We start from the raw sequence: 19526 nt of genomic DNA on the forward strand, positions 1-19526 counted from the left end.
GGCCGGCCACCCGGCCTAATAGTTCGATCATCTGTTGGTTCATCTCACAATTCACAGCTAAAACCTCATGATACAGAACATCAGAGAGAAGTGAAGGGGAAGAAGCAGGAGGAGGGAGAAGAGGGGTGAAACCAAATCCCTGACTGGATTCACTCCTTGATGTTAACACCATAAAGTCACCTAAAGTTTATTGCCTGTCCATTTGCTAGCAATCCAACGAGGGACTTTACTCTCCCAGGAAGCCACAGAAAGCTCTTTTACTGCCTGACCTTCCTCTGTTTTTATGGAGCCAGAGAGCAAGTTAACATGTTTTTGTTTCTCTGCTACACCGGCTGAGATGCAAAGGAAGTGATATGAGGCTGGAAATCAGCATCAGCTATCTGACCGTGTAGGTTTCCGCGTCTGCTGTGGTGGAGCCGGTATCTGCCCGAAACATCTCGACCACAATCATCAGCGCACGAGCCAGCTGGCCGCGCGTATGTCTGTCCAGCTCCAGTTCATCATAAAACTGACTTTAGAAGTGCATTATGCAATTACTGTGGAACCTAGGAGTCTGTAATAGAGATGTTCAAGTACACAATGAAACAGTGGCAGGAAGAGACATCTGACTGCATGAACAATAGGCAAGAAGACAGTGTCAGAGAAAAGAAATCTCTAGAAGCCCGCTGACTGCTGGATAAAGAACCTGTCACACAGCCACAGCTCCAGTTTATCTTTTAATTAACATCTCATACACCAAGACAAACACACCATCAATAATGCAGCAGCAACATGCTACAATATTAATGTCAGATGAAATGAGGTAATTAGACGAGGAAACTATTTTGAGCGCTACCCAAAGCCAGCATGCGGAGTCAAATTATTCAGGGAAAAAGAAAAGGGACCCCCCCTTCTAAATAGAGCCATGAGAAGAGGAGAGCAGCTGATCTCATGTGTGACTGTGGCCAAACAGTAGGGGACCCAGGGCCAGCATTTTGTTTGTCACGATGAACAAATGGTGACAAACGATGGCAAATTGGAGTGAAGGCCCCCTGCTGAGCTATGGTCTGCCCGCTGGGGTCCCAATAGAGCAGAGGTGCTAGCTCGGGAGAATAAAGACACACAACACACGCACACACGCACACACACACGTATAAAGTTATCGAAATGTAATAAAGTTCAAGGCGTGGCGTGCATACAGAAACACCCCGAGACACAATAAATAATAAGAAGCCATTGGAAGACTGGAGACGACACACAAAGGCTCCCTGACTATCTAATCCAATGTTTCACATGAAAGAGTTGAGCCTCTGTTGAGGACTAAAACAGCATTTGGTCTAATCCTATGAATCTATATGATTGAGACAGATGGAAAGTAAGTTCTATGTGCCTTCGCCTCTGGGAAAGAAGAAAAAAACAAAAACTCGGGCACCTCTAACCCTGGACCCCTGATTATCCTGTGGAGGGAAGTAAGTGAAGCTCTCCACAGTGAGCAGCATAGTAGAACATGGCAACCACAACACGGTCATAAATAGATTCTGGGGGCCAGTTCCAGCCATGTACAAAAAATAAGTGTATTTCATTTAATTGGCTGGATAAGACAAAGATTTTTAATTTCCCCTGAGATCTGGGTTGCCAACTTTTGTTTTTATGCTGCAGAGAAGAAGAGCTGCACTCAGAGCGGTGCCAGGAATTTACAATGTTCTCTTTTCCACAGGCAACGCCGTGTTTTTTTCTCTCCTCAGAGAGCTCCACAGATATTGGATTAATTATGCAGATGTTTAAATATCAACCCTGATAAAAGACTCTTACTAGTCTGTGAACCTAAGTTCTGTCTGTGCTCAGTCTCCTAAGACCTATCATGGCATATGCTCTGGCACAGAAGACTAACTTGCAGCTTTTCCTCTCTCTCTCTCTGTTTCCCCTTTCCCTTCCTCCCTCCTCCACACAGACAGGCCATTGTGTGAGGGCACAGATGAGATTTGCATGCATGTTAGACTGGATTACACATGCAGGCTCTGGGAACCAGGACCCCTGTGGTCTCTCTTGACTGTTTGGACCCAAAACCGGCAAGCTGCCTTTTCAGTCTACAACTTCAAACAAATCTCACAGCTTAATTGGCTCAGGAACATATAAAATCAAAGGTTAAATTCCTAGATTTGAGAGAGTGGGAGAAAGTTTTGGAGTTTCTCTGCAGCTGCCTGCTGGAATTTGCCTCAAAATCAATGTCGTGAAACGCCCCTCATCGAGTTTTACATCCATCAGCTGTGTGATTCATAACTGGGAGAGATACGAGTGTGTGAAAGGGTTAATCCTCTAAGTGATATGTATAATGAGAGGTTTAATCCTTGATCTGAAGATGCTCTGTGTAAGAGGGTGGAGATAGCAGATAAGAGCAAATCTCCTTAAAAATAGCCAAGGACACGGCATCCGTCTGCCAGGAGATGTAACAAACATTTGATGAATTGATTTTCATTTCATATTGCTTCTGTGTCGATACTTTCCTTGATCACGTTCCTGGGCGAGCGTGTGCTCTTTGGTCAAGCATCTCCATCATCCATCAGTGTATTTATAGTGCGTTTGTTGACAACAGAACAGTACTAAAGTGCCTGCAAACAGACAATAAAACAATCTCATCTCAAAGCACTTGTGTGTCATTACATTTATTCATACCAGCATTAAAGTAAATTGTCAAATGCTGTCTTCTTAAAGCAGCTAAGCCCCGCGGAGCTTCTCCGCTCAGCAGGATTATAAATGAGATAGGATTTAATATTGATCCTCGGCTGACCTCCTATGAAGTTCTCATCATTTTATAATATTCTTCACACATACTGTTAATGAGATCAATGGGCTCCCACAGGTCCCTATGCAGATAAACATTGACCTTAACGCTGTCAGACAACAAGCATGACCAGACCCCCTTTCTTTTTTTTTTTTTTTGTTTTTACCACAGGAGGATAAAGCAGGGTGGAATGAAATGATAGGATTTGTTGTTTACTTTACGTGTTCACTGCACTCTGGTGAGTCAGTAGATTTCTTATCATTTCTCCACACAACAAGTTGAACAGGCCTGCGTCTACCCATAAAAATAAGACGTTAGTTTGAACCGTCTTCCATTTAGATTTGCAACACATTGAGCTCTGCTGAGGAACGCCGCCATCAAAGGGCCAGACCGTGAAATATTGGATAATTTCTACCTCAAACTGGAACGAAACTGGTTGATGAGCAAATTTACTGTCAGCTCTGAGGCTCCCTGGTGCTGCTGCTGAAAAAAAAAGAAAACTCGGTGTCTCTTTCTTTCTCCCTCTCTTCTCACAAAGCAACTCCATGTTCATCAGCAAGCCACATACTCAAATGAGCCTGATAATTATCTGAATACATTTCCATCGCTATTACAGTGGGCGCCAATCAATGAGTGAGGTTGCCTTTAACTCATGTATACCCCAAAGGCATTAATTTCGCTAGGGCTTACATATGAGTATGGGGGTGGATAGTTGGAGTGGGTGTAGGCAATTGATTCAGTGTATCTGAGGTAATGCCAGCCGTGGAGAATACAAACACACAGAGATGGGAGCTATAAGGAATGCAGAGGGAGGCTACCTGAATGACTGGAGCCTCTACACATATACATACCCCAGAGCGCCAGTGTCACATGTAATAAATCAAATCGTTTGCCTTCCCGCCAGCTACTCCTGTTTTTAAATCTAAAGCTGCTTATGAGAAGTGGAGGGGGTTGAAAAATTGTGATTTGTATTCATCGATACCAAGCCACGAGCACACACTGTCCCCCTCTCCTCTCATTTCTTTTCTCACTCCCCTGTCAGCTCATTAGCCGCCCATCTCGATATTGCTATAAGGTGTAGATTCAAAACTCTCGTCCAATTATGCCTGCTCACACACATAATACTGCGAATTAGATAAAGAAAAACTTTCTCATAATTGGTCACAAATTTCCCTCCGTGTGTGTACGTGTGTGTGTGTGTGTGTGCAGTTTCTTTAAATCTTTAAAACACACACACACACACACATTATTGGACTGGAGCCACACCCTGGCAATGACATCCAGAAGTCAGATTCTTAAGTCAGCAACAATGACGGTGAAACTGTAAATCTTTGACCAAGCTGGCAGGAGACCAATCGCTGACATCTATTTAAAAGATTTTTTTAATGAATAGCCTCCACCGAGGAAACAAAATTACATCCTGTATAAATATATTCTGGTAAAATTAAATCTTTTAATAAATTATTTGCAAGGACAAATCTTTCTGCACAAAATATGGATGGGGGGGTGGGGGGTGGGGGGGTGTGAGTCATGGAATGAATATAGCTGGCCTGATTTCATCCCCTTTTGTATTTTTCACCAACTCATCTATCATCTACGACCCATTAACAACCATCCTCCGTCCAGCTAATACCATCAGGAAGACAAGAGCCACTCTGTGCCCCAGTGGTGCCGCTAACATAATTGTTCTACACTGGCTCCAGTCAAATGCTGTTTTCCTCTTTGTGACCAATTACCTTTGTCTTTGTTAGATGACAGCATCGTTTTGCCTTCAAAGCTGATCAGTGCAATAAAAACAGCCATTAGTAAATTTGCCTTTTGACAAAGGGTGGATGTATTTTAATTCCGTGCGGAGCAATTGTTTGGTGAAAACCGGCCGCATTTGAAAAGTTGTGTTCGAACCCGCATATTGTCTCATATTGAACTATCCTTCATCCTCTGCTTTCACCTGTGCCTGTATTGGCATCATATTTTCTGCGCCCTGCCACTGCAGAACAAATACAGTATAATTTTACGATTATGTTTTTCTCTCCTGTCCATTACTTTCGCTCTAAACCATCCTGCACTGACCTGCTGTCGTAAATGGCAAATAGGGATTATTTTAGGTGTAAGATAGCCGTATGTATAAGGAGTAAGAAACAGGTGCATGTCACCTGTTTAGACCAGAAAGAAATGTTAAGTATATAAAGTGGCAAGAAAAAGTATGTGAACCTTCTATGAACCTTTTATGAGTGTTTGTCATGCTCTTGGGGTCATTCTGACTGGCCGCCCACTTCTTGGTAGAGCAGCCACAGTCCCAAGGCACATTATAATTGTTAATACCCTTGACTTAGATAACGTTTCATGACAAATTATTGTAGAAAACCACAAATCCCAAAAGGTTCACATCCTTTTTCTTGCAGCTGTATAAGGTGTGAGAGTCAAAAAGACTTTGTGGTGTCCCTGGTATCAATATGCAGACAAATAAACCACCGGAGCTTGTTGTACAGTAATTGCCAGCTCATAACAATCAAATGTAAGACTGTGATATAGCAGAGTAAACTCTGGTTACCACTACTGTTCACAGTTCAGTTCTTTGTACAGCAACAGCACAAAATAGCACTAAACACTGAATGATGGTTCAAGCTACCGAGATATTTTTACACCCAACTGCACGTAGCCAAGTTTTTCTTCCTCAACATGGCATGAAAATAGTCGGTGTATAGAAACTGAGACTGAGCCACTTATAGTCGCATAGTAGTAAAACATGCCTCCACAAAAGCTCTGCTACACCTTCATCTTCTGCTACCAGCTCCACCAGATCAACTGGGTCCCCGCTCTTCAGTTATATAATATTATCTTCATCTTTGGCTTCTTCTAAAATCCATCACCATGGCGACAAACTCTATTCTGTGGTTCACAGAAATAATTGTCATCTCCTGCATCAAATGGTTCTTCTGTGTATCTTTAAAATTTCATAACGTGCGGTATATTTAAAAAAGAACAAGGCCTCTGACTTTTCTATTTATGTATTTGCTGAGATGTGTGCCGTCTCTATGGACTGTTGCAGGGGCCGAGTTGGAGGATGAGTGGCGGAACTGATCCAGACAGTCTTGGGTATAAAAGCAGGATCATCACTGTGCCGAACAGCAGCGGTGCCAAATGCAGTAGAAAAACCTTTCATCGGTTTTAATAATCATTTAATGAGACAAGAGTTAATGCAATCTCTTTAAAAGCACATTTTCTCAATCATCTTTCTGTGACTCCCACAGTGCACAGTATTTTCTGTCAGCGTCAACGCAGTTTTGCTCATTTCTGTTTGTTTCCTTTGCTCTGTTGTTGTGTTAGTTTGAAGAGGGGCGGGGGATCAGTTAGAAAAGGTGCTGGCATCACACGTGCTCATTGGCCACTTTGTTAGGTACTTGTCCAGTCTAATACAGTCCAATACCAGCTCTGACAACATGTTTATTACACATATTGTGGGTGGTGGCGTCACACTGGAGTGCATTATACTAACAGCAATATTAGAAACACCTGGTTGTGAGGTGAAAGTTGAATATAAGCAAATATTTTGAGTCTTGTCAGTCGCACAGTAGCAAAATCTATCAAGAGCCAACATGAGCTGCTCCAGACCTAGTTAGGCTGGAGCAACAAAACTCCTTTGGCTGCTGAACTGAAGACAAAGGGGGTGTGATAGCTCGTCAATTACACTTTCTGTTTGAGGGTGAATGTTTTATCTTTTCAGAAGTCACATAGCCCCACCACGATGAATAATAACTCTACCTACTTTCTGCTGGACGTTTGTGTGCTTGGATGCTTATTTAGCCGCGGATATTCAACATTATAGAGGAAAACGTAAGATTTCAGTGCAGGTGTTCAGGAGAGTTTTCAATATTTAGGTTGTTGTAGGAATTTATAAAAAAAAAACCAACAACAAGACTGTAGGAATTAAGTTTGATAAAGCCAGCTAGTTCAAAGAGTGTAAATTCACGCTTGACCTGATTCTCTGCAGCCTGTTATCTGTCTTAAAATGTCAAGCACCTGAACGCGCTGATCAGGCCACGAAAGTGCTTATATATAATATGTCCTTGAGTTCCTGAGATTAGAATTTCCATTTTGGGCAAAAAAGCCTTTGGAAAGCCAAACATCACATGCTGAGTGTAAGGAAACGGGAAAGGGTACCGAGCCTTATCTGCAATTATGCAAAAACACAGAGATTGGCCAAACCCATGTTCATTGCTACAAAGGGAATCGACAATGCCTTGATGTTGCTTGGAGCATTCTCTCCTCTGCCACACAGATGTGTAGCATACAGCACATCCTAGAGGAGAATGCAGGCAAGAACAGCTGACTGTACTCTGTCATGTTGTGAATTATGAATAGAGGTAATTAAACTTTAAATCCCCCATAGAAAAACGATAGAGAGGACTAATTAACAAGTATTTCTTAATATTTGGTTTTAATTCAGGAGCTTCTTATTTGCCCGCAGAGATACAGTGGAATAGAGGGAGATACAGAGGGAGCGATTGTGATACCATCAAAACTGGTTTAGTCACATCCAAGGCTGCGTTTTATTTTAATAACCTTCACTTTTCTTCCAACACTACAAATGCCAGGAGATCTGTAAAGCTTCACTCTCTTTGACCCTCTTCTTCTATCAGCTACGCTGACATGGAGCTGCTAAGATGTTGACAACTCCACTCCTGCACTCATTGTGTCAACTGTTTCATTTTCAGAGAGAGGGTTTTTTATTTTTTATTTATTTCTTCTTTTTTTTTTCTTTTTATTTTTAGATGAATAAAGAATTTAGATAAGAAATGAAAAACTGCTGCGCAGGTCACATGGAAAAAACCTGCTCCCTTATCTTTTCATCAGCACCTGGGAATATAAATAGTTCAGTTTAAAAATAATGGCTTTCATCTTCAATTACCTCTGAATATTCAATATGAGAGCAATGGTGCCCCCTTGTGTAAATTGTTATTAAAATCAAATGGTGATGTGCAGACACGGAGAAAGAGAAGAAGAAAGAAACCTGCAGAAGACAGAGTTTTGTGCGAGGCTCAAAAACGTGCTGTATTTTAACCTCTGCAGCAGGCTGTGAGGTACAGTATGTTATCTGAACAGTCTTTATTCACACACTCGTACACTTTCCTCTTCGGCACACATGTATTGATTCCCCCACAAGTGAAGGGGGCTCCCTTTGTCCGTCTTTAACCTCTCTTGCTCTGTGCTCAGACTGCAGCTACCCACCACTGTCAGAGCTCTGGGCGCTCTGCACTGCCCTGGGCTCGGCCAGGCGGTCGTAGGACAGCACGGTCATTACCTGCACAAAAAAATGTACAGCGTGTTATGGCTTTGGAGGATAGAGAGCACCGAGTAATAAGCAGATGCTATCAAAGACATGCTGAGGTAAAGATTTTTACTGGCAAGTACACCCCACAGCTACTGTTTATCAGTCTGGGTGTGTGGAAAAAAACATTTTTAAGGTTTCTTTAAAAAGGACAAAATGCATACTGGGCAGAAAACCAGCCTGTAAATAGTGGGTAACTATATTCAGGACCAGCTCTGCACGACAACATTATAGTATAGTAATAAGAGAGTTAGATGAAAAGATAAATATGACTTTTATTTCTGTATGTATGATAAATGTGAAGCTATGCACTGAACAGGCAGCAGCAGCTCAGCTTTGCACAAAGACCAGAGAAGGGAAGCAGCCTGACTCTGCCCAAAACTAACAAACGCTGCTATAAAACACCTAAAAGAACTGTTTTCTTGTTTCCCCTGTGGTCCCACTCCTTATGCTAAGCTAATTTACAGTCTTATATCGCAAGTTTTCTTTTTTCTTTGTTGATGTTTGCTGCCTTGTTCTACTTACTGTTATCATTAGGAGGAGAGCCAGCATCATGCCCAGCATTATGTACAAATTAGCGGTCAGTCCTCCAGCCCACAAAGGACCCAAGATGGTGGCGAGGCCCCCAACTGAGCGTCTGACACCTTGGCTGAATCCTTTAGGTGATGCATTACAAAGACTTATGGGTTATTTAGTGTTATCTGCCAAGGGTAAAATATGGCTCAAAGGAACAGCATGAATAACTCTTTCTTCGCATAGCATATGCCGAGCAGCAATCTGTTGTTTTAATAAGTGAAAAATGAGCCAACCTTGTGTTTTCTCTGCAGTGACTTTGGAGAAGAGAGACACCTGAGACACGGCCACGAAGGGAAGCCCCAGCAGCTGCAGAAACACACCGATGATGAAGGCAACCAGTTCCCATTCGTAACCCCCTGGAAGGAGTGCAGTGATAATAACTCAGTGTTATTGAATTAGAGGAATTCATCATTTACACAGACTCTCACATTCTCACAGCTTATATTTATAATGTGGCAGATAGCTTCGCTTTTTAAATTCTAATGTTTTGTTGCTTTTATTGGTTGATATGTAGAGATAATGATTCGAAGTGTGCGACATGATACTTCAGTCAGGTTTTTTAAGTTCCTTTCCACAAATGGGTTGGCACCACCAGAGATAGCTCTATCTGAAAACGAAACCTCCGCCAAGCTGGCAGCCGCCACGTTTTTTGTCGCATCATGCACATGTTGGTGTGAATTTGTTCCCACTCAAACTGTTGGATGTTCCTGCGTAAGCCGAGAGTCTAGAATTTGATCATCAAAAAAAGCATTTTCGCATTTTCTTTTTCCAAAAAAAAACTTTTTTTTTTTTTGTCTTCAGGTATCTGCCTTTTAGGTTTTATGTCTTTGTTTGCTTGTTTTAACTGTAGCTGTAACAAATAGCAAACAAATGAAGGATTCGCTATAGCAAATAGCGTTTTTTCTCTAATTAGATTACTGTAATCCTTTTATGTGTACTCAGTCTCTCCTCAGCTCCAGCACCTGTCACTTGTAATCAGAATGATAAACGTGGCAAGTTACAACAGACGAATGCCAACAGAAATGCTGAGGATCCAGTTTGCCTGCATGATCCCCTGCTGCCCTGCCAGTGATATCATTTACAGAGGACATGTGATCCAGCCTGTGTGTAACCCAGTATGGCTACGCTGTGCTCCACACAGAAGGACAGAAAGGATTTGGCACAGAAAGTGTGCTATTTCTAAGTCTTTGTTTTCCTTTGCATGTGCATCTAGGTGTGTTTGTATGTTTTCCCAGACAGGTCAGCACCTCGAGGGTTGCACAGGAAGATGATGCACCAGATACAGGCGGTGGAGCAGATGACCAGGCCCGTGGCCAGCACGGCACGGTCCGCCACCTTCGTGCTCAGCCAGCGCACAAAGAAGAAGCCCAGGATGACCTCCACCCCGCACAGGCTGTACATCAGGCTGTTGCCCAGCTCACCGAAACTGAAGTAGCGCTGCGTCAGAGGTGTTACCATGGTCTGGGGATTTTTAGAAAGATGTTCGCAAGGTCAGTCAGTTGTGCAAATTGATTCAGTCAGAGGTAGAGGAGGAGATTCCTATTAGAGCTGAAATGAGCAGCTCAAAAGCTTCATTCAGTCCAGATCAAAAGAAGAGCTCTGTTTTGATATTAAAATGATTATATAACCCAGGTCAGCACTGTGGGACTGTTCAGTGGCCACAGTTTAATGAGAAGAGGGAAGGCCTGCATGTTTGTCAGGGAACAGGCTAATTATATGCAGTCGAGTCGAATGTTTAGCGACACTTTTCACGTTTTCACAGGCAGGACGTTGCACGGATGGATCCCTGGGAAAAACAGTGTGGCATTGTGTGAAATGTTTGGAAGCTCAGGCTGATTGATTTCAGTGATAGTTGCTCTCACCTCCAGCGCTGTCTGATTGAAGAGAGTGATGAACTGAGCTGTGAGGAGAACAACCACCTCCTCTCTCAGGAACTCTGCAGAGTGAAAGACAGAGATGCACTAAAAAACAGAGAAATGCAGAGAAAATCATGAAATAGGCTGGAGGAGCACCATTAAATTGAAAGTTTAGACATGCCAGTTAGGTCAAGATAAAAGACAAAGTTTAAAGAGAAAAGAAAACCGGGTCTATCTGAAAGTAATCTCGAGACTCAAAGAAGCAGGTGAGGCGAATCCTGGCGGCTTCGTCTTGTGGCTTGGGTAGTCGTATTAACTGTTTCTCTTTTAAAGATAAGTGTGAGTTCCGCTTCTTTTCGTGCATCCCAAACATGATAAGACAAGAAAAAAATGGCATTTTAATAAATTCCAAATTTTGACACCAGCTTTTCCTGGAACAAAAAACTCCCTTATGGACTTGGAAAGGAGGGAGATGAGTTGGGCTTGCTGCTAAATTTGGATGTACGAGCCAGATGGCTGGAGGAACAGTTTGATATTACACTGTGTGATCTACTATGATGCAGTTCTCTCTGTTGAGTGTTTGCACTATTATTTACACATTAAATTTTTGCACACTAGTGCATATATATATATATAATAAGAATTAGAATTGGATTTAAAAGGGCCTGCAAATTACTGAATGGTGCACTTCCAACAAATTAGATATGATTAGATTAGATCACTGCAGTCTACAAGCTGCTAAAGCTCCACAGAGCAGAATACTCTCTGAGATGTGTGGACTGTGCTTCATTCAAGCATAGTCCAAAAAATGTTGAACTTTAAACCATTTCTAAATATTTAGATGTATCTTAATACATCTTAAACAGGGAAGGTTAAAATAAAGTGAATGTAGGAATGTGAAAATGTGTATGATTAATGAAATGCTCAGTAAAATTACAAACATCTGCAGAAATACTAACCCAGTACAGACTGAATGCTTTGGAAACAAACAGTATTACTTTCCTCTATCGTGCCAATAAAGCCAACATCAAGAGAGAAAAATCTAACGGGCCGAGGGAAAGAAACTGTTGTTTTTTGATCCATGACCCCAGCCTAAAATCAAAAGATCTGGTGAAAGAAAGCTAAAAGATCTGCGTGAGTTTCAAAGGTTCCTCACAGATACACAAAAAAAAAATCGGAGAAGCTCAATAATTCACAAGAGCGAATACCAGACACACTGTAAGGGTTCAGACACGCTTCTGCAGCATGTGCGAGGGCTGCAGACATCCTCCAGATCTGCTCCCGACTTTATGGTGTTGTAGGCTTTCTTCAAAACCAAAAGTCAATTAGCACGGAGAATGTCGGCCGCATTACCAATTCTGTCTCCATTTCCTCCACAAGTCAACCACAGCAAGCCAGTCAATAAAGAAGGAAGTCTGCTATCCATCCCTTTGCCACATCTTCAAAGAGGGAGAGAATCGATCGAAAGGTCTGACACACACGAACACACACACACACACACACACACACAGAGAAGAGAGAGACTAACAAAGTACAGAAAAAGTTGATCAATAGCACAGTCACCGCTTGCATTCCATGTAAACGTACTATGACACTAATCCAACAGGAGACCTGACATCATATATATACACACACACACGTAGAGGCACGCTGACAGAAACCAGACACATACACACAGATCCAATCAATACACGGGGAATCTGATCTGACGTGCCATGCAGAACTCCTCAGAGAGACATGAGGGGAGGAAAGAGTGTGTAGGTATGACTGCGCCTGTGTGTGTGTGTGTGTGTGTGTGTGTGTGTGTGTGTGTGTGTGTGTGTGTGTGTGTGTGTGTGTGTGCATGCAAAGAAAATCAATAGAGCAGATATGAAACATGTGCATTGGCAGTGACACGTCTTTCCTACCTGAACCCAGCAAATAGGGCAGAGGAAAGCTGACAATCATTGCTTGAGACAGACAGTCAAACCTGCTCACTCGCCTCTGCCGGCGCTGAAGTTTTTGAAGGGGTTCGAGGTCTCTGAGGCGCCGTGGACGGGCTGCATCTCGGATGAGGCGGAGGTCTCCGTTTGGTTGGAGCTGACAGCTCTGTAGGTGTGCACCGGCTCCTCGTCAGATCCCATCAGCGGCACCTCCTCCTCGTCGCCCTCCTCCTGCTTCATCTCCATCATAACAGCTCCACCCTCCGTGCTGACGGGTGGCGCATCCCGGTACGCAGCCAGGACGACGAACTGAAGCAGCACCCACAGCAGGCACATGAAGATCTGAGCTCGGAGGAGAAAGACAAGAGTGTCCTCAAATATTTTCTTATTTGCCTTCAAAAGAGGTTCTTTGCACAAGCAGCAGCAGGAGAAATGAAGTGTATGGAGGTGAGTGTTCAACAATAAAGTAACCCCTGTACAGTGAAATCAGGAGTCAAAGTGAAATGCACGGTGTCAAATGATGTGGGAAAATGGAAAGAGGTGTGGACCGTCTTTGTTATGTCTCATTTAAGATATATCTGCACTACAGGTGCTTTATTCAGAGAGACTCATGAGATCTCTCTGAATAAAACAAAGATCGATACGGGCTGTTACAGGCCTGAGTATTGCTGCAGGTCTTCTGTATTCTTCTAACTCAGCCAAGAACAAAGAAGAAGATACATGTGAGCCGGCGAGAAGTGCAGAATGCAGAGCGACTGTTTTTGATGACTGTTTCTGCATTCACGAGGCTTTTGGAGAACGTCAGATTACTGATTATGTGGATGCTCTTACCCCAGGAGAGGTGTACTTGTTCACAGCAAAGGGCCCCAGTTTGAAATCACACAGCCGCAGGAACAGGTTGAACGCCGGCCCTGGAGAGACAGAGGGGGGGGGGGGAGAGCTTTAAAGAGGAGATGGAAGAAAAACAGGATGTTGAACGCTTCCTTCTCACAGTTACAACTGAACATCAAAGGCAACATCCCAAAAATCCTTCTTCATGTCTGGTGTTTCTCAGAAGACGGGGGAAAGCAGAGAGAGGTGAAATGACACCCCTCTCCGCGGTAAGATGAAGGGGGAAGGGACTGACCGACAAGTAGGCCAACTTGTCTGCAGGCCATGATGGCAGCGAAGATCCCAGCGCGCTCCTCTGGCCGAGTGCTTCGAGTCAGGAAACCAAAGATGGAGGAGCCTGCTCCGGCACCAACACCTGAGAGATTAAAAAAAATAAAACGACACCCTTTCTGTCCACTTACACACGACGACACGATGAATCAAACTTTCTATACTTCTAAGATTACAAGAAAAAACTGTAACATGTCTGAGACACAACGTGAAAGCTAAAATAAACAGATGAATCTTGGGTCTACATTTAAATTTTCCGCTCCTCTCGGAGCCTCTGGAGCCTCTGGAGAGCTGTTTTAACGGCTCAGAGAGCAACAGCTGAAAGAAGCATCCCCAAAGGTTTCAGTTGTGGTGCAACTGAAAGAGAGGAACGAGAGGATCTGAGGGGCCTTCCTAGTTTATAAATCAAAAGCATTTCTGATAGTCACTGTGCAAGACAGTGGAGTTCCTTGTAGATTAACAAAATAACTCTTACACACATAGGTGTAATGTGTGGGAGGTGTTGTTTCACTACGTGTGTGTGTGTGTGTGTGTGTCACCTGCTACAAGCCGACTGCATAACAACAGCCACTTTGAATATCCAATGAAATACATGAAGTTACCTGAGAACAAATAAAAATAAAAGTCATGCTTTGATACCAAAATGCATCTCCAGTGTGAAGACATTTCTAATGGCTGTTGTCCAGAAATCATTCAGCAGAGTTCAAAAACGAAAAATCTCAACTGCTGTTTTATGGATTGTCATGAAACTCAGCTCAGACAGTGAATTACTTCATTTTTCCGAAGCAGTGTTTCTCCAGCTCATTCATATTTATGACTTTGACTGAAATGTCTCAAGAGTTATTAAATAATCTCCCACAAAAATTGTTCCCCTCCAGAAATAATCCAAAAAAATTGGCATGAATGGAACCTGCAATCATTTTTTATTTTTTTTTGCAATGTATAGTGAATTAGTTAATTACATGAGCTACAAAGTTGAACACATGACACGACTTGTCCCGTGGTTTCACTACTCACCAGCGATCTCAAAGAGATTGGAGAAAAGAATGATGGATTTTGTAGTTTTGCTCCTGTCTGACCAGAACCCAAACAGCGGGCCTGTGAGCAGCCCGCTCAGACTGAAAGCAGACAGACCCAAACCCAGGAAGTAAGGAGGGGCCTTCAAAATCTGCAGATAGCTCCATATTGTAGGCAGGATGACAGCTGAGGTCATCCGAAACAAATGACGCGGGATGAGCGAGGAAGACAAGCAGGGAGATTTCTAAATGACAACCTTGTTTACCCACAGAAAAAAAAAAATATTTGAACTAAATCAGATGCCTCTGTGATGTGTGAGTACAGCCAAAATACCAGACAGATTTTCATTCCAGTCTGCTCTAATGAGACCATTATCTCATGTCTACAAGTCTACAAAGCTGTCAAAATGAACTTACCATACTCGACGCCACTCAGCATAAATATCAGTCCAATGGTAAAAAACGTTAGATTCCTCTTCTGGTGATTATCCATTGTGCTCAGTAGCTTGCTGCCTTCAATTCGCCGACCTCTGTCTGCACATCTTGTACAGAAATGTTGTTCAGAGCTACAAACACATAACAGGAGACAGTGTGCGTCCAATTACAACTGCTGGCCTGGATAATCAGAAGAATTTGTCGCACCATTGAACAAGATCGTCTCAGAAGTTCCAGAGATTAAAAAAGAAAACAAAAACAAAACAGCTATCACATGAGTCTTCTCCTATAGAAGTAGCCCAGCAGGGTTGAGACCTAAACCGCAGGCGACACCACCATCAAAACAAGGTTGGACAACATTACAATCCAGTTTCTAATGATTGCAGCGGTCCATTAGCATTAGGCTTTTATGTTAAAGATGAAATTCAGTTTGAGTCATGTCCACAGTGCAGCAGCACCCTGCGAGCCCCATGGTCAAAGCACTGTCTCAAGTTACCAGGTGGGGTAAAGTACACTGAGCTTTATACATTTTTAATCTTGTTTTCTCCCGTTTCATCAAAAAGCATTTGATTCTCCCACAACCTCGTGAAAATTTTTTTTCCAAACTTATATCTTTTCTAGATGTGAATAACAACAACGGCTCCATTCTCCTGTTCGCACATACACTAAATCACATGGAGTCACGAAGCCATGCAGCTAATAAAATATATCAGACAAAGCATGATTACATTTCCCAGAATAGGGAGTCTTAACACCAACATTCAAAATAATGCTCAATTGTGTTCAATCCTGAATAAATGAGATGTGACATCGCTGTCTGTTTTATTGAATGGCTGGCTCCATTTCCAGACTGCTGTGGTGTTCCTAGCCTTGGGCTTATATTAAACAGAACTGTCACCAGGTTAATACCGCCATATGTTTTTCCAGTAAGCCATGAATAATACAGGGAGTTTCAATTGTTTGAATAACACATATAAACTCGCTCAGCATCCTGCACTTATATCACACACTGACGAAACAATCCGGTGGGTTTCAAGCTCAACAGGATGCTGGGAGATAATGCGAGGTCACAGGACACATGTGTTCAGGTTAGTATTTTTGTCTGTATGTGTGGGCCACGATGGTTGATTTGGCAATCAGGTGCCACTTTGTGCCTCTTCCTCCTGCCTAAGGGACTTGAAAGTGAACGTTCTGACTCTGAACAGTGTCCTCGTGCATGTGCTTCATTTTGTGCAAAACGTTAATCATCTACAAGGGATTCAATTTTTCCATGACAGACTGCTGCATGCAGCTGAGCCTCACTGGCCCACTGAGAGGCCATTAGCATCCTACCTGCCTTACCTGTGGTGGTTTCTATAGAAACACACAAGAGGGCGGAAGGTGTTGTTGCACTCACCTTTGAGCCTTGGTAAACAACAGGAAGCTCCCCGGCGGGTAAACTACAATCTGGTCCAGCCAGTCTGTCAGAGTGCTGCACTGGAGCCTGTTGGAGATACGAGATGATGTCTGAGTTGTTGACAGGAGAAAATTTGACTTTCAGATAGAGAGGAGCTTGTTAGGTGGCTCCACATACTTGGGATTGGGAGGTGGCTGAGACAGGAGTGGGCATGATCTTGAGCACAGCTTCCCCTCGGAGGTCGTTCAGCATCCCCATTAACATCAACCTGCAGGGGGCTCGCAAGCGGCAGACACGGTAAGAGAAGACGAGGGACTGGGTCAGGCAGGAAGGCTTTGAAAACGCAGCAGGGAGGTCATTAGGAAGGAAAAGTTTAAAAAAGCTCCACTCATAGGTAGATGAGTATTCATTATTATACAAGGAGTACATGTGTGTCCATTACGGGTGGGAAAAGAGGAGAGATGTGACAAAGGTAAACTGATAAAAACGTTTATGTGGACTAAAATAACTTCAATGCATTTCAATACTGCCAGTCCCACACACACAGGAAGATTTACTTATTTACCTACCTGTTAAAACTGTTGAGTGTCTGTAGCTCTAATGATGTCATTAGAGTTAATACTTACAGGTACTTTGTGGAGTTTCTGTCCACCAGTGATGCTATGGAGCAATGTTATTACACACACATTTATCTATTGTACTGCTCTTCCTGTTAAAGATCACTGGATTAAACACAGTTACGCGGCTGATGTCTTTGCATATATTCCTGTGTATGTACCTCTATATGTCTATGACACAGGGAGGTCGTCCACACAGGGGCAGCGCAGGACCAGGAGTGGTGCAGAGGGGCAGATGGGCATGTGGGACAGCGAGTTCGGACCCAGATGCCAGTGATCAGTGTCGGGGAGGACAGGGCCATCCTGCTGGGCTTCACCATGATTGCCTTCTCAGTGCTGATGTTCTTTGTAGTTGGCATCACGGTGGTTAAACCTTACATTAACAGGTACACTGTCCGTGCTACTGTACACGTGATGAGACAATACAATGACTAATAATGACAAATACACATTCACACACTTGCTTGAAGAGCTTTTTATTAAATACTGATTTTGGCACGCTGTCATTCACACCATGGCAATGCTAACTCACCATCTTAGTTTAGAGAGTAAGCATGATAATATGCTAATCAGCATTGAGCACAGACTAGAAGTGAGGCTCCTGGGAGCGTCATTAGTTTTGCACACATCTGGTCATAATCTTAATGAGCAAATGATGCACTAGTAGTACTTCTGTGGTCTCTGTGTGAACAATGAAAATCTGTTTTCATTGCAATGCATTCCGCAGTTGACAAGAAATTCAATTAAAATGCAACTATATTAATAAGAGGTTAAGAAAATGGGATGTGAGAGCACTGAACCCTCTGTGGCTTTTGTTTTCCAGTAACTGGGAGGAGAAGACCAGCTGCGTGCTGGTGCACACTGACATACCGAAGGACTGGGTGGACTGCAGAGGTGTGAGCACCGTGCCGTGCCTCAGGGTGACAGTGAACCTCACGGACTTAAATCAAAGTGCTCTCCTACACTTTAACGAAGAACCAGTCCTCCTCACTCCGGAGGTAGGGATTTAGAGCAGTAAATTCCAGCTTTTACATTTCACCCTATAGCTTTATGAGTCTCAGGCCTGGATCTGCTTCACAGCATGTGCGGCTTGTCGACCAGCGAGGAGGAAGACCCACGAGATACTCAGTTCTCTGGAGTGGATTTGAGAACTGAAGCTTTATGACTATGCACTACGACACTAGGATCACTTTGTTTAGTAGATCCTAATTTTGCTCCTCAGGAGTCAGAGTCTAGACGTTTCATATTAGCCACCTAAGCAGGGATTTAAAAAAGCACCTGGGAAATAGGCAAAAAATTGTGCTGAACCAGCTGAGAGAATGGCAAACCTGCAGTACTCTGATTCCTGAGGCCCTGTTAATAAGCCAGCATACATTATTAGATGTTCTTGTGCTGCACTTGTCCATTCAGAGATTTGTCAGTACCTGTGCAGTAAATGGAGGCTATGAGGGCTATTCTTTTTTTTAACAGACAAAAAACGAATAAAAAAAATAGAACCTTGCCGCTCGTTTCACTGATTGCAATCAGCAACTGACTGTAACAAGCTATTCACTTGATAAAAATGACACTTTAATCATATCCTTCTTCCCCCAGTGTTTCTACATACCTAAATGCCGGATGGACAAAACAGAGCTTCAAGATGAAGTCCAGAAAGTGAAAAAAGTCTTGGACAGTCAGTTGGGGAACACCTCATCGTGCTTCACGGACCGCACGAGGCACCCCAGGGACGTCATCTTAAGCAGGAAGTACACTTTGAGAAGGTCCCTGTTCTCACTGCTGTGGCCCTGTCTGATGCTGGGCGGTGGAGCACTACTCGTGGGCCTTGTGAAGCTGACACAGTGTCTGGCCTATCTGTCCTCTGAGTTGTGCAGCGAGACTGCAGGGAGCAGGATGACATCGAGATACACCCAGGGCAAACTGTACAGACTCCTCCGGAGGTCCAGCATGCAGTCGCCCTCATGACATTGAGACGTTTGTGCCATAAATACTGAATTAAGTAACTGTACATAATGTGAGCGAGCGCCGGCAGGATTAAAGCCGCACGTGACGGACACAGAAATCAGTGTAAGTGAGAACCATCTGTTGTGGTCCTTAAATGTTGTGTGTAAAGAAACATTAAGTTTAACTGCTCCTGTTTTTTAAAGCGAAGGCTTAACAGTATTTACATAAGTGGCAAATTTATACATTGAGAATCTATTTAATTGGTTTGTTGTATTTCTTATTCACTGCCTTTCAAACTCCTCACGATTCTTGTACTTCACACCTCAGCTCATATGTAATATACTTCACATTTTATTATATACCGTATAAATGAACATTAGGAACAATTACACTTAACTGAACATTTAGGCATTGTATCTTTTATGTACCTATTATCAAATATATTCCAGTGCTGGTCACCATTAACCAGACCTCTGAATAATTTGTAAATATAAATATAATATATATATATATATA

General features: G+C 43.0%; 2 protein-coding genes across 2 annotated transcripts; one reads left to right on the forward strand and one right to left on the reverse strand.

Annotated features, from left to right (window-relative positions):
- Positions 1-7894: 7894 nt before the first annotated feature.
- On the reverse strand, positions 7895-15135 carry si:ch211-38m6.6 (major facilitator superfamily domain-containing protein 8). The gene is made up of 11 exons (XM_026375209.1): positions 15039-15135; positions 14623-14808; positions 14145-14207; positions 13571-13690; positions 13276-13355; positions 12504-12786; positions 10529-10602; positions 9914-10127; positions 8900-9022; positions 8616-8746; positions 7895-8063 (listed from the first exon to the last, which is right to left on the reverse strand). Exons 1-11 carry the CDS (start codon positions 15112-15114, stop codon positions 7983-7985), a joined length of 1431 nt encoding a protein of 476 aa, XP_026230994.1. The 5' UTR covers positions 15115-15135; the 3' UTR covers positions 7895-7982.
- Positions 15136-16663: 1528 nt separating this feature from the next.
- Positions 16664-19031, forward strand: LOC113172370 (calcium-activated potassium channel subunit beta-3). Its single transcript, XM_026375308.1, has 4 exons — positions 16664-16749; positions 17252-17455; positions 17893-18067; positions 18663-19031. The coding sequence occupies exons 1-4, from the start codon at positions 16664-16666 to the stop codon at positions 19029-19031; spliced, it is 834 nt and encodes a 277-aa protein (XP_026231093.1).
- Positions 19032-19526: the final 495 nt, after the last annotated feature.

This window comes from Anabas testudineus, chromosome 17 (genome assembly GCF_900324465.2).
Source record: "Anabas testudineus chromosome 17, fAnaTes1.2, whole genome shotgun sequence".
NCBI lineage: Eukaryota > Metazoa > Chordata > Actinopteri > Anabantiformes > Anabantidae > Anabas > Anabas testudineus.